A 13,391-nucleotide genomic window follows, 5' to 3' on the forward strand; every position below is an offset into this window, starting at 1 on the left:
GTGGAAGAGGAATAATGGTCTGGGGCTGTTTTTCACTGTTAGGGCTAGACCTCTTAGTTCCAGTAAAGGGACATCTTAACGTTACAGCATACAATGACATTCTAGACGATTCTGTGCTTTTTGGGGAAGGCCTAATTGCCAAACATCAGTGTCGGACCTCACAAATGCTCTTGTGGCTGAATGGAAGCAAGTCCCCGCAGCAATGTTCCAACATCTAGTGGAAAGCCTTCCCAGAAGAGTGGAGGCTGTTATAGCAGCAAAGGGGGGTCCAACTCCATATTAATGCCCATGATGTTGGGAGATGTTTGACAAGCAGGGGTCCACATACTTTTGGTCATGTAGTGTAAATAAATAAACCAAGTGGAACTTCAGCTCTACAGGGGATGAAGGTAGTGTAGAGGTCACAACCCTGTTTCTATGGAGGCTATTGTGGAGGAGCGTTCCATGGTGTCGTAGAATCGCAGGCAGGTCTTGTACTGCAGTAGCTTCTCTGCCAGGAGGCTGCTTCCTACTCCTCTACTCTGCACCACACTCAGGTCTAGGTACCTGGGACACAGAGAAGGAAAGACTGCTAGGGTGGATCTGTCTCAATACTGTCATCTCTCAATATCACCTGTCTTAATACTCTTAATACTGTCACCTGTCTCAATACTGTCACCTGTCTTAATACTGTCACCTGTCTCAATACTGTCACCTGTCTCAATACTGTCACCTGTCTTAATACTGTGACCTGTCTTAATACTCTTAATACTGTCACCTGTCTCAATACTGTCACCTATCTCAATACTGTCATCTGTCTCAATACTGTCACCTGTCTCATTACTGTCATCTCTCAATACTGTCACATGTCTTAATACTCTTAATACTGTCACCTGTCTCAATACTCTTAATACTGTCACAATACTGTCATCTCTCAATACTGTCACATGTCTGAAAACTCTTAATACTGTCACCTGTTACAATACTGTCGTGTCTCAATACTGTCGTGTCTCAATACTGTCGTGTCTCAATACAGTCACCTGTCTCAATACAGTCACCTGTCTCAATACTGTCACCTGTCTCAATACTGTCACCTGTCTCAATACTGTCACCTGTCTCAATACTGTCACCTGTCTCAATACTGTCACCTGTCTAAATACTGTCACCTGTCTCAATACTGTCACCTGTCTCAATACTGTCACCTGTCTCAAATACTGTCACCTGTCTCAATACTGTCACCTGTCTTAAATACTGTCTCATTACTGTCACCTGTCTCAATACTGTCACCTGTCTAAATACTGTCACCTGTCTAAATACTGTCACCTGTCTCAATACTGTCACCTGTCTCAATACTGTCACCTGTCTCAATACTGTCACCTAAATACTCTCAATACTGTCACCTGTCTTAATACTGTCATCTCTCAATATCACCTGTCTCAATACTGTCACCTGTCTCAATACTGTCACCTGTCTTAATACTGTCACCTGTCTCATTACTGTCACCTGTCTTAATACTGTCACCTGTCTCATTACTGTCATCTCTCAATACTGTCACATGTCTTAATACTCTTAATACTGTCACCTGTCTTAATACTATCACCTGTCACAATACTGTCATCTCTCAATACTGTCACAATGTCTGTCTAAAACTCTTAATACTGTCACCTGTTAAATACTGTCACCTGTCTCAATACTGTCGTGTCTCAATACTGTCACCTGTCTCAATACTGTCACCTGTCTCAATACTGTCACCTCTCTCAATACTGTCACCTGTCTCAATACTGTCACCTCTCAATATCACCTGTCTCAATACTGTCACCTGTCTCAATACTGTCACCTGTCTCAATACTGTCACCTGTCTCAATACTGTCACCTGTCTCAATACTGTCACCTGTCTCAATACTGTCACCTGTCTAAATACTGTCGTTAATACTGTCACCTGTTAATACTGTCACAATACTGTCTTAATACTGTCACATGTCTCAATACTCTTCTCAATACTGTCACCTGTCTCAATACTGTCACCTGTCTCAATACTACATTCTAATACTAATACTGTCACAATACTCTTCTCAATACTGTCACATGTCTTAATACTCTCAATACTGTCACCTGTCTCAATACTGTCACCTGTCTCAATACTGTCACCTGTCTCAATATTGTCACCTTTTTCAATGCTGTCACCTGTCTTAATACTGTCACCTGTCTTAATACTGTCACGTCTGTCTCAATACTGTCACCTGTCTCAATACTGTCACAACACTGTCACCTGTCTCAATACTGTCACCTGTCTCAATACTGTCACCTGTCTCAATACTGTCACCTGTCTCAATACTCTTAATACTGTCACCTGTCTCAACACTGTCACCTGTCTCAACACTGTCACCTGTCTCAATACTGTCACCTGTCTCAATACTGTCACCTGTCTCAATACTCTTAATACTGTCACCTGTCTCAATACTGTCACCTGTCTCAATGCTCTTAATACTGTCACCTGTCTCAATACTGTCACCTTCTCAATACTGTCACCTGTCTCAATACTCTTAATACTGTCACAATACTCTTAATACTGTCACATGTCTCCATACTCTTAATACTGTCACCTGTCTCAATACTGTCACCTGTCTCAATACACCTGTCTCACACAGTCTAAATACTGTCACCTGTCTCAATACTGTCACCTGTCTCAATACTCTTAATACTGTCACAATACTGTCTCAATACTGTCACCTGTCTCAATACTGTCACCTGTCTCAACACTGTCACCTGTCTCAATACTCTCAATACTGTCACCTGTCTCAATACTCACCTGTCTCAACACTGTCACCTGTCTCAATACTGTCACCTGTCTCAATACTGTCACCTGTCTCAATACTCTTAATACTGTCACCTGTCTTAATACTGTCACCTGTCTCAATACTCACCTTCTCAATACTGTCACATGTCTCAATACTGTCTTAATACTGTCACCTGTCTCAATACTGTCACCTGTCTCAATACTGTCACCTGTCTCAATACTCTTAATACTGTCACAATACTCTTAATACTGTCACATGTCTCAATACTCACCTGTTAATACTGTCACCTGTCTCAATACTGTCACCAGTCTCAATACTGTCACCTGTCTCAATACTGTCACCTGTCTCAATACTGTCACCTGTCTCAATACTCTTAATACTGTCACAATACTCTTAATACTATCACCTGTCTCAATACTCTTAATACTGTCACCTGTCTCAATACTGTCACCTGTCAAATACTCTTAAATACTGTCACCTGTCTCAATACTCTTAATACTGTCACAATACTGTCACCTGTCTCAATACTGTCACATGTCTCAATACTCACCTTAATACTGTCACCTGTCTTAATACTGTCATCTCTCAATATCACCTGTCACCACCTGTCTCAATACTGTCACCTGTCTTAATACTGTCACCTGTCTCATTACTGTCACCTGTCTTAATACTGTCACCTGTCTCAATACTGTCATCTCTCAATACTGTCACATGTCTTAATACTCTTAATACTGTCACCTGTCTTAATACTATCACTGTCACAATACTGTCATCTCTCAATACTGTCACATGTCTCAAAACTCTTAATACTGTCACCTGTTACAATACTGTCGTGTCTCAATACTGTCACATGTCTCAATACAGTCACCTGTCTCAATACTGTCACCTGTCTCAATACTGTCACCTGTCTCAATACTGTCACCTGTCTAAATACTCTTAATACTGTCTCAATACTCTTAATACTGTCACAATACTCTTAATACTGTCACATGTCTCAATACTCTTAATACTGTCACCTGTCTCAATACTGTCACCTGTCTCAATACTGTCACCTGTCTCAATATTGTCACCTGTCTCAATATTGTCACCTTTTTCAATGCTGTCACCTGTCTTAATACTGTCACTTGTCTCAATATGGTCACCTGTCTCAATACTGTCACAACACTGTCACCTGTCTCAACACTGTCACCTGTCTCAACACTGTCACCTGTCTCAATACTCTCAATACTGTCACCTGTCTCAACACTATCACCTGTCTCAACACTGTCACCTGTCTCAACACTGTCACCTGTCTCAACACTGTCACCTGTCTCAATACTCTCAATACTGTCACCTGTCTCAACACTGTCACCTGTCTCAACACTGTCACCTGTCTCAATACTCCTGTCTCACTACTGTCATCTCTCAATACTGTCGCCTGTCGCAATACTGTCACCTGTCTCAATACTGTCACCTGTCTCAATACTCTCAATACGGTCACCTGTCTCAACACGGTCACCTGTCTCAATACGGTCACATGTCTCACTACTGTCATCTCTCAATACTGTCACCTGTCTCAATACTGTCACCTGTCTCAATACTGTCACCTGTCTCAATACTGTCACCTGTCTTAATACTGTGACCTGTCTTAATACTCTTAATACTGTCACCTGTCTCAATACTGTCACCTGTCTCAATACTGTCATCTGTCTCAATACTGTCACCTGTCTCAATACTCTTAATACTGTCACGTCTCAATGTCTCAATACTGTCACCTGTCTCAATACTGTCACCTGTCTTAATACTGTCACATGTCTCAATACTCTTAATACTGTCACCTGTCTCAATACTGTCACCAGTCTCAATACTGTCACCTGTCTCAATACTGTCACCAGTCTCAATACTGTCACCTGTCTCAATACTCTTAATACTGTCACAATACTCTTAATACTGTCACCTGTCTCAATACTCTTAATACTGTCACCTTTAATACTGTCACATGTCTCAATACTCTTAATACTGTCACCTGTCTCAATACTGTCACCTGTCTCAATACTGTCACCTGTCTCAATACTCTTAATACTGTCACAATACTCTTAATACTGTCACATGTCTCAATACTCTTAATACTGTCACCTGTCTCAACACTGTCACCTGTCTCAACACTGTCACCTGTCTCAACACTCTCAATACTGTCACCTGTCTCAACACTGTCACCTGTCTCAATACTCTCAATACTGTCACCTGTCTCAACACTGTCACCTGTCTCAACACTGTCACCTGTCTCAACACTGTCACCTGTCTCAACACTGTCACCTGTCTCAATACTCTCAATACTGTCACCTGTCTCAACACTGTCACCTGTCTCAACACTGTCACCTGTCTCAATACTGTCACCTGTCTCACTACTGTCATCTCTCAATACTGTCGCCTGTCGCAATACTGTCACCTGTCTCAATACTGTCACCTGTCTCAATACTCTCAATACGGTCACCTGTCTCAACACGGTCACCTGTCTCAATACGGTCACATGTCTCACTACTGTCATCTCTCAATACTGTCACCTGTCTCAATACTGTCCCCTGTCTCAATACTGTCACCTGTCTCAATACTGTCACCTGTCTTAATACTGTGACCTGTCTTAATACTCTTAATACTGTCACCTGTCTCAATACTGTCACCTGTCTCAATACTGTCATCTGTCTCAATACTGTCACCTGTCTCAATACTCTTAATACTGTCACAATACTCTTAATACTATCACGTCTCAATACTCTTAATACTGTCACCTGTCTCAATACTCTTAATACTGTCACAATACTCTTAATACTGTCACATGTCTCAATACTCTTAATACTGTCACCTGTCTCAATACTGTCACCAGTCTCAATACTGTCACCTGTCTCAATACTGTCACCAGTCTCAATACTGTCACCTGTCTCAATACTCTTAATACTGTCACAATACTCTTAATACTGTCACCTGTCTCAATACTCTTAATACTGTCACAATACTCTTAATACTGTCACATGTCTCAATACTCTTAATACTGTCACCTGTCTCAATACTGTCACCTGTCTCAATACTGTCACCTGTCTCAATACTCTTAATACTGTCACAATACTCTTAATACTGTCACATGTCTCAATACTCTTAATACTGTCACCTGTCTCAACACTGTCACCTGTCTCAACACTGTCACCTGTCTCAACACTCTCAATACTGTCACCTGTCTCAACACTGTCACCTGTCTCAATACTCTCAATACTGTCACCTGTCTCATTACTGTCACCTGTCTTAATACTGTCACCTGTCTCATTACTGTCATCTCTCAATACTGTCACATGTCTTAATACTCTTAATACTGTCACCTGTCTTAATACTATCACCTGTCACAATACTGTCATCTCTCAATACTGTCACATGTCTGAAAACTCTCAATACTGTCACCTGTCTAAATACTGTCGTGTCTCAATACTGTCACCTGTCTAAATACTGTCACCTGTCTAAATACTGTCGTGTCTCAATACTGTCACCTGTCTCAATACTGTCACCTGTCTCAATACTGTCACCTCTCTCAATACTGTCACCTGTCTTAATACTGTCATCTCTCAATATCACCTGTCTCAATACTGTCACCTGTCTCAATACTGTCACCTGTCTCAATACTGTCACCTGTCTCAATACTGTCACCTGTCTAAATACTGTCACCTGTCTCAATACTGTCACCTGTCTAAATACTGTCGTGTCTCAATACTGTCACCTGTCTAAATACTGTCACCTGTCTAAATACTGTCGTGTCTCAATACTGTCACCTGTCTCAATACTGTCACCTGTCTCAATACTGTCACCTCTCTCAATACTGTCACCTGTCTTAATACTGTCATCTCTCAATATCACCTGTCTCAATACTGTCACCTGTCTCAATACTGTCACCTGTCTTAATACTGTCACCTGTCTCATTACTGTCACCTGTCTTAATACTGTCACCTGTCTCATTACTGTCATCTCTCAATACTGTCACATGTCTTAATACTCTTAATACTGTCACCTGTCTTAATACTATCACCTGTCACAATACTGTCATCTCTCAATACTGTCACATGTCTGAAAACTCTTAATACTGTCACCTGTTACAATACTGTCGTGTCTCAATACTGTCGTGTCTCAATACAGTCACCTGTCTCAATACTGTCACCTGTCTAAATACTCTTAATACTGTCTCAATACTCTTAATACTGTCACAATACTCTTAATACTGTCACATGTCTCAATACTCTTAATACTGTCACCTGTCTCAATACTGTCACCTGTCTCAATACTGTCACCTGTCTCAATACTCTTAATACTGTCACAATACTCTTAATACTGTCACATGTCTCAATACTCTTAATACTGTCACCTGTCTCAATACTGTCACCTGTCTCAATACTGTCACCTGTCTCAATACTCTTAATACTGTCACAATACTCTTAATACTGTCACATGTCTCAATACTCTTAATACTGTCACCTGTCTCAATACTGTCACCTGTCTCAATATTGTCACCTGTCTCAATATTGTCACCTTTTTCAATGCTGTCACCTGTCTTAATACTGTCACCTGTCTTAATACTGTCACTTGTCTCAATATGGTCACCTGTCTCAATACTGTCACAACACTGTCACCTGTCTCAACACTGTCACCTGTCTCAACACTGTCACCTGTCTCAACACTGTCACCTGTCTCAATACTCTCAATACTGTCACCTGTCTCAACACTGTCACCTGTCTCAACACTGTCACCTGTCTCAACACTGTCACCTGTCTCAACACTGTCACCTGTCTCAATACTCTCAATACTGTCACCTGTCTCAACACTGTCACCTGTCTCAACACGGTCACCTGTCTCAATATGGTCACATGTCTCACTACTGTCATCTCTCAATACTGTCACCTGTCTCAATACTGTCACCTGTCTCAATACTGTCACCTGTCTCAATACTGTCACCTGTCTTAATACTGTGACCTGTCTTAATACTCTTAATACTGTCACCTGTCTCAATACTGTCACCTGTCTCAATACTGTCACCTCTCTCAATACTGTCACCTGTCTTAATACTGTCATCTCTCAATATCACCTGTCTCAATACTGTCACCTGTCTCAATACTGTCACCTGTCTCAATACTGTCACCTGTCTCAATACTGTCACCTGTCTCAATACTGTCACCTGTCTCAATACTGTCACCTGTCTAAATACTGTCACCTGTCTCAATACTGTCACCTGTCTCAATACTGTCACCTGTCTCAATACTGTCACCTGTCTCAATACTGTCACCTGTCTAAATACTGTCGTGTCTCAATACTGTCACCTGTCTAAATACTGTCACCTGTCTAAATACTGTCGTGTCTCAATACTGTCACCTGTCTCAATACTGTCACCTGTCTCAATACTGTCACCTCTCTCAATACTGTCACCTGTCTTAATACTGTCATCTCTCAATATCACCTGTCTCAATACTGTCACCTGTCTCAATACTGTCACCTGTCTTAATACTGTCACCTGTCTCATTACTGTCACCTGTCTTAATACTGTCACCTGTCTCATTACTGTCATCTCTCAATACTGTCACATGTCTTAATACTCTTAATACTGTCACCTGTCTTAATACTATCACCTGTCACAATACTGTCATCTCTCAATACTGTCACATGTCTGAAAACTCTTAATACTGTCACCTGTTACAATACTGTCGTGTCTCAATACTGTCGTGTCTCAATACAGTCACCTGTCTCAATACTGTCACCTGTCTCAATACTGTCACCTGTCTCAATACTGTCACCTGTCTAAATACTCTTAATACTGTCTCAATACTCTTAATACTGTCACAATACTCTTAATCAAAATCAAATCAAATTTATTTATATAGCCCTTCGTACATCAGCTGATATCTCAAAGTGCTGTACAGAAACCCAGCCTAAAACCCCAAACAGCAAACAATGCAGGTGTAAAAGCACGGTGGCTAGGAAAAACTCCCTAGAAAGGCCAAAACCTAGGAAGAAACCTAGAGAGGAACCGGGCTATGTGGGGTGGCCAGTCCTCTTCTGGCTGTGCCGGGTAGAGATTATAACAGAAAATGACCAAGATGTTCAAATGTTCATAAATGACCAGCATGGTCAAATAATAATAAGGCAGAACAGTTGAAACTGGAGCAGCAGCACAGTCAGGTGGACTGGGGACAGCAAGGAGCCATCATGTCAGGTAGTCCTGGGGCACGGTCCTAGGGCTCAGGTCCTCCGAGAGAGAGAAAGAAAGAGAGAATTAGAGAGAGCATATGTGGGGTGGCCAGTCCTCTTCTGGCTGTGCCGGGTGGAGATTATAACAGAACGTGGCCAAGATGTTCAAATGTTCATAAATGACCAGCATGGTTGAATAATAGCAAGGCAGAACAGTTGAAACTGGAGCAGGAGCATGGCCAGGTGGACTGGGGACAGCAAGGAGTCCTCATGTCAGGTAGTCCTGGGACATGGTCCTAGGGCCCAGGCCAGTTGAAACTGGAGCAGCAGCATGGCCAGGTGGACTGGGGACAGCAAGGAGTCATCATGTCAGGTAGTCCTGGGGCATGGTTCTAGGGCTCAGGTCCTCCGAGAGAGAGAAAGAAGGAGAGAAGGAGAGAATTAGAGAACGCACACTTAGATTTACACAGGACACCGAATAGGACAGGAGAAGTACTCCAGATAAACAAACTGACCCTAGCCCCCCGGCACATAAACTACTGCAGCATAAATACTGGAGGCTGAGACAGTATTGTACTAATACTGTCACATGTCTCAATACTCTTAATACTGTCACCTGTCTCAATACTGTCACCTGTCTCAATACTGTCACCTGTCTCAATATTGTCACCTGTCTCAATATTGTCACCTTTTTCAATGCTGTCACCTGTCTTAATACTGTCACTTGTCTCAATATGGTCACCTGTCTCAATACTGTCACAACACTGTCACCTGTCTCAACACTGTCACCTGTCTCAACACTGTCACCTGTCTCAATACTCTCAATACTGTCACCTGTCTCAACACTATCACCTGTCTCAACACTGTCACCTGTCTCAACACTGTCACCTGTCTCAACACTGTCACCTGTCTCAATACTCTCAATACTGTCACCTGTCTCAACACTGTCACCTGTCTCAACACTGTCACCTGTCTCAATACTGTCACCTGTCTCACTACTGTCATCTCTCAATACTGTCGCCTGTCGCAATACTGTCACCTGTCTCAATACTGTCACCTGTCTCAATACTCTCAATATCACCTGTCTCAACACGGTCACCTGTCTCAATACGGTCACATGTCTCACTACTGTCATCTCTCAATACTGTCACCTGTCTCAATACTGTCACCTGTCTCAATACTGTCACCTGTCTCAATACTGTCACCTGTCTTAATACTGTGACCTGTCTTAATACTCTTAATACTGTCACCTGTCTCAATACTGTCACCTGTCTCAATACTGTCATCTGTCTCAATACTGTCACCTGTCTCAATACTCTTAATACTGTCACGTCTCAATACTCTTAATACTGTCACCTGTCTCAATACTCTTAATACTGTCACAATACTCTTAATACTGTCACATGTCTCAATACTCTTAATACTGTCACCTGTCTCAATACTGTCACCAGTCTCAATACTGTCACCTGTCTCAATACTGTCACCAGTCTCAATACTGTCACCTGTCTCAATACTCTTAATACTGTCACCTGTTAAATACTGTCACCTGTCTCAATACTCTTAATACTGTCACAATACTCTTAATACTGTCACATGTCTCAATACTGTCACCTGTCTCAATACTGTCACCTGTCTCAATACTGTCACCTGTCTCAATACTCTTAATACTGTCACAATACTCTTAATACTGTCACATGTCTCAATACTCTTAATACTGTCACCTGTCTCAACACTGTCACCTGTCTCAATACTGTCACCTGTCTCAATACTGTCACCTGTCTCAATACTGTCACCTGTCTCAATACTGTCACCTGTCTCAACACTGTCACCTGTCTCAATACTGTCACCTGTCTCAATACTGTCATCTCTCAATACTGTCACCTGTCTTAAATACTGTCACCTGTCTCAATACTGTCACCTGTCTCAATACTGTCACCTGTCTCAACACGGTCACCTGTCTCAATACGGTCACATGTCTCACTACTGTCATCTCTCAATACTGTCACCTGTCTCAATACTGTCACCTGTCTCAATACTGTCACCTGTCTCAATACTGTCACCTGTCTCAATACTGTCACCTGTCTTAATACTCTTAATACTGTCACCTGTCTCAATACTGTCACCTGTCTCAATACTGTCATCTGTCTCAATACTGTCACCTGTCTCAATACTGTCACCTGTCTCAATACTGTCACCTCAATCTCTTAATACTGTCACCTGTCTCAATACTCTTAATACTGTCACAATACTCTTAATACTGTCACATGTCTCAATACTCTTAATACTGTCACCTGTCTCAATACTGTCACCAGTCTCAATACTGTCACCTGTCTCAATACTGTCACCAGTCTCAATACTGTCACCTGTCTCAATACTGTCACCTGTCACAATACTCTTAATACTGTCACCTGTCTCAATACTCTTAATACTGTCACAATACTCTTAATACTGTCACATGTCTCAATACTCTTAATACTGTCACCTGTCTCAATACTGTCACCTGTCTCAATACTGTCACCTGTCTCAATACTCTTAATACTGTCACAATACTCTTAATACTGTCACATGTCTCAATACTCTTAATACTGTCACCTGTCTCAACACTGTCACCTGTCTCAACACTGTCACCTGTCTCAACACTCTCAATACTGTCACCTGTCTCAACACTGTCACCTGTCTCAATAAATACTGTCACCTGTCTCAACACTGTCACCTGTCTCAATACTGTCACCTGTCTCAACACTGTCACCTGTCTCAACACTGTCACCTGTCTCAATACACTGTCACCTGTCTCAACACTGTCACCTGTCTCAACACTGTCACCTGTCAATACTGTCACCTGTCTCAACACTGTCACCTGTCTCAATACTGTCACCTGTCTCAACACTGTCACCTGTCTCAACACTGTCACCTGTCTCAATACTCTCAATACTGTCACCTGTCTCAACACTGTCACCTGTCTCAATGCTCTTAACTACTGTCATCAATACTGTCACCTGTCTCAATACTGTCACCTGTCTCAATACTGTCACCTTCTCAATACTGTCACAATACTCTTAATACTGTCAAATGTCTCCATACTCTTAATACTGTCACCTGTCTCAATACTGTCACCTGTCTCAATACTGTCATCTGTCTCAATACTGTCACCTGTCTCAATACTCTTAACCTGTCTCAATACTCTTAATACTGTCACAATACTCTTAATACTGTCACCTGTCTCAATACTCTTAATACTGTCACAATACTCTTAATACTGTCACATGTCTCAATACTCTTAATACTGTCACCTGTCTCAATACTGTCACCAGTCTCAATACTGTCACCTGTCTCAATACTCACCAGTCTCAATACTGTCACCTGTCTCAATACTCTTAATACTGTCACAATACTCTTAATACTGTCACCTGTCTCAATACTCTTAATACTGTCACAATACTCTTAATACTGTCACATGTCTCAATACTCTTAATACTGTCACCTGTCTCAATACTGTCACCAGTCTCAATACTGTCACCTGTCTCAATACTCTTAATACTGTCACAATACTCTTAATACTGTCACATGTCTCAATACTCTTAACACTGTCACCTGTCTCAATACTGTCACCAGTCTCAATACTGTCACCTGTCTCAATCAATACTGTCACCAGTCTCAATACTCTCAATACTGTCACCTGTCTCAATACTCTTAACCTGTCTCAATACTGTCACAATACTGTCATTAATACTATCACCTGTCTCAATACTGTCACCTGTCTCAATACTGTCACCTGTCTCAATACTCTTAATACTGTCACCTGTACTCTTAATACTGTCACCTGTCTCAATACTCTTAATACTGTCACAATACATCTTAATACTGTCACCTGTCTCAATACTGTCACCTTAATACTGTCACCTGTCTCAATACTGTCACCTGTCTCAATACTCTCAATACTGTCACCTGTCTCAATACTGTCACCAGTCTCAATACTGTCACCTGTCTCAATACTGTCACCTGTCTCAATACTGTCACCTGTCCCAATACGGTCACCTTTTTCAATACTGTCACCTGTCTCAATACTCTTAATACTGTCACAATACTCTTAATACTGTCACATGTCTCAATACTCTTAATACTGTCACCTGTCTCAATACTGTCACCTGTCTCAATACTGTCACCTGTCTCAATACTCTTAATACTGTCACAATACTCTTAATACTGTCACATGTCTCAATACTCTTAATACTGTCACTTGTCTCAATACGGTCACCTGTCTCAATACTGTCACCTGTCTCAACACTGTCACCTGTCTCAACACTGTCACCTGTCTCAACACTCTCAATACTGTCACCTGTCTCAACACTGTCACCTGTCTCAACACTGTCACCTGTCTCAACACTGTCACCTGTCTCAATACTCTCAATACTGTCACCT

General features: G+C 41.7%; 1 protein-coding gene across 1 annotated transcript in view; it reads right to left on the reverse strand.

Annotated features, from left to right (window-relative positions):
• Positions 1–302: 302 nt before the first annotated feature.
• Positions 303–13,391, reverse strand: part of slc15a5 (solute carrier family 15 member 5) — a 36,171-nt gene continuing 23,082 nt past the window's right edge. Inside the window, exon 9 of the mRNA XM_046352093.1 lies at positions 303–546. Coding sequence (XP_046208049.1) covers positions 402–546 — 145 coding nt within the window. The 3' untranslated portion in view covers positions 303–401. The remainder of the gene's footprint in view (positions 547–13,391) is intronic.

Source organism: Oncorhynchus gorbuscha, linkage group LG06, assembly GCF_021184085.1.
Source record: "Oncorhynchus gorbuscha isolate QuinsamMale2020 ecotype Even-year linkage group LG06, OgorEven_v1.0, whole genome shotgun sequence".
Taxonomy (NCBI): Eukaryota; Metazoa; Chordata; class Actinopteri; order Salmoniformes; family Salmonidae; genus Oncorhynchus; species Oncorhynchus gorbuscha.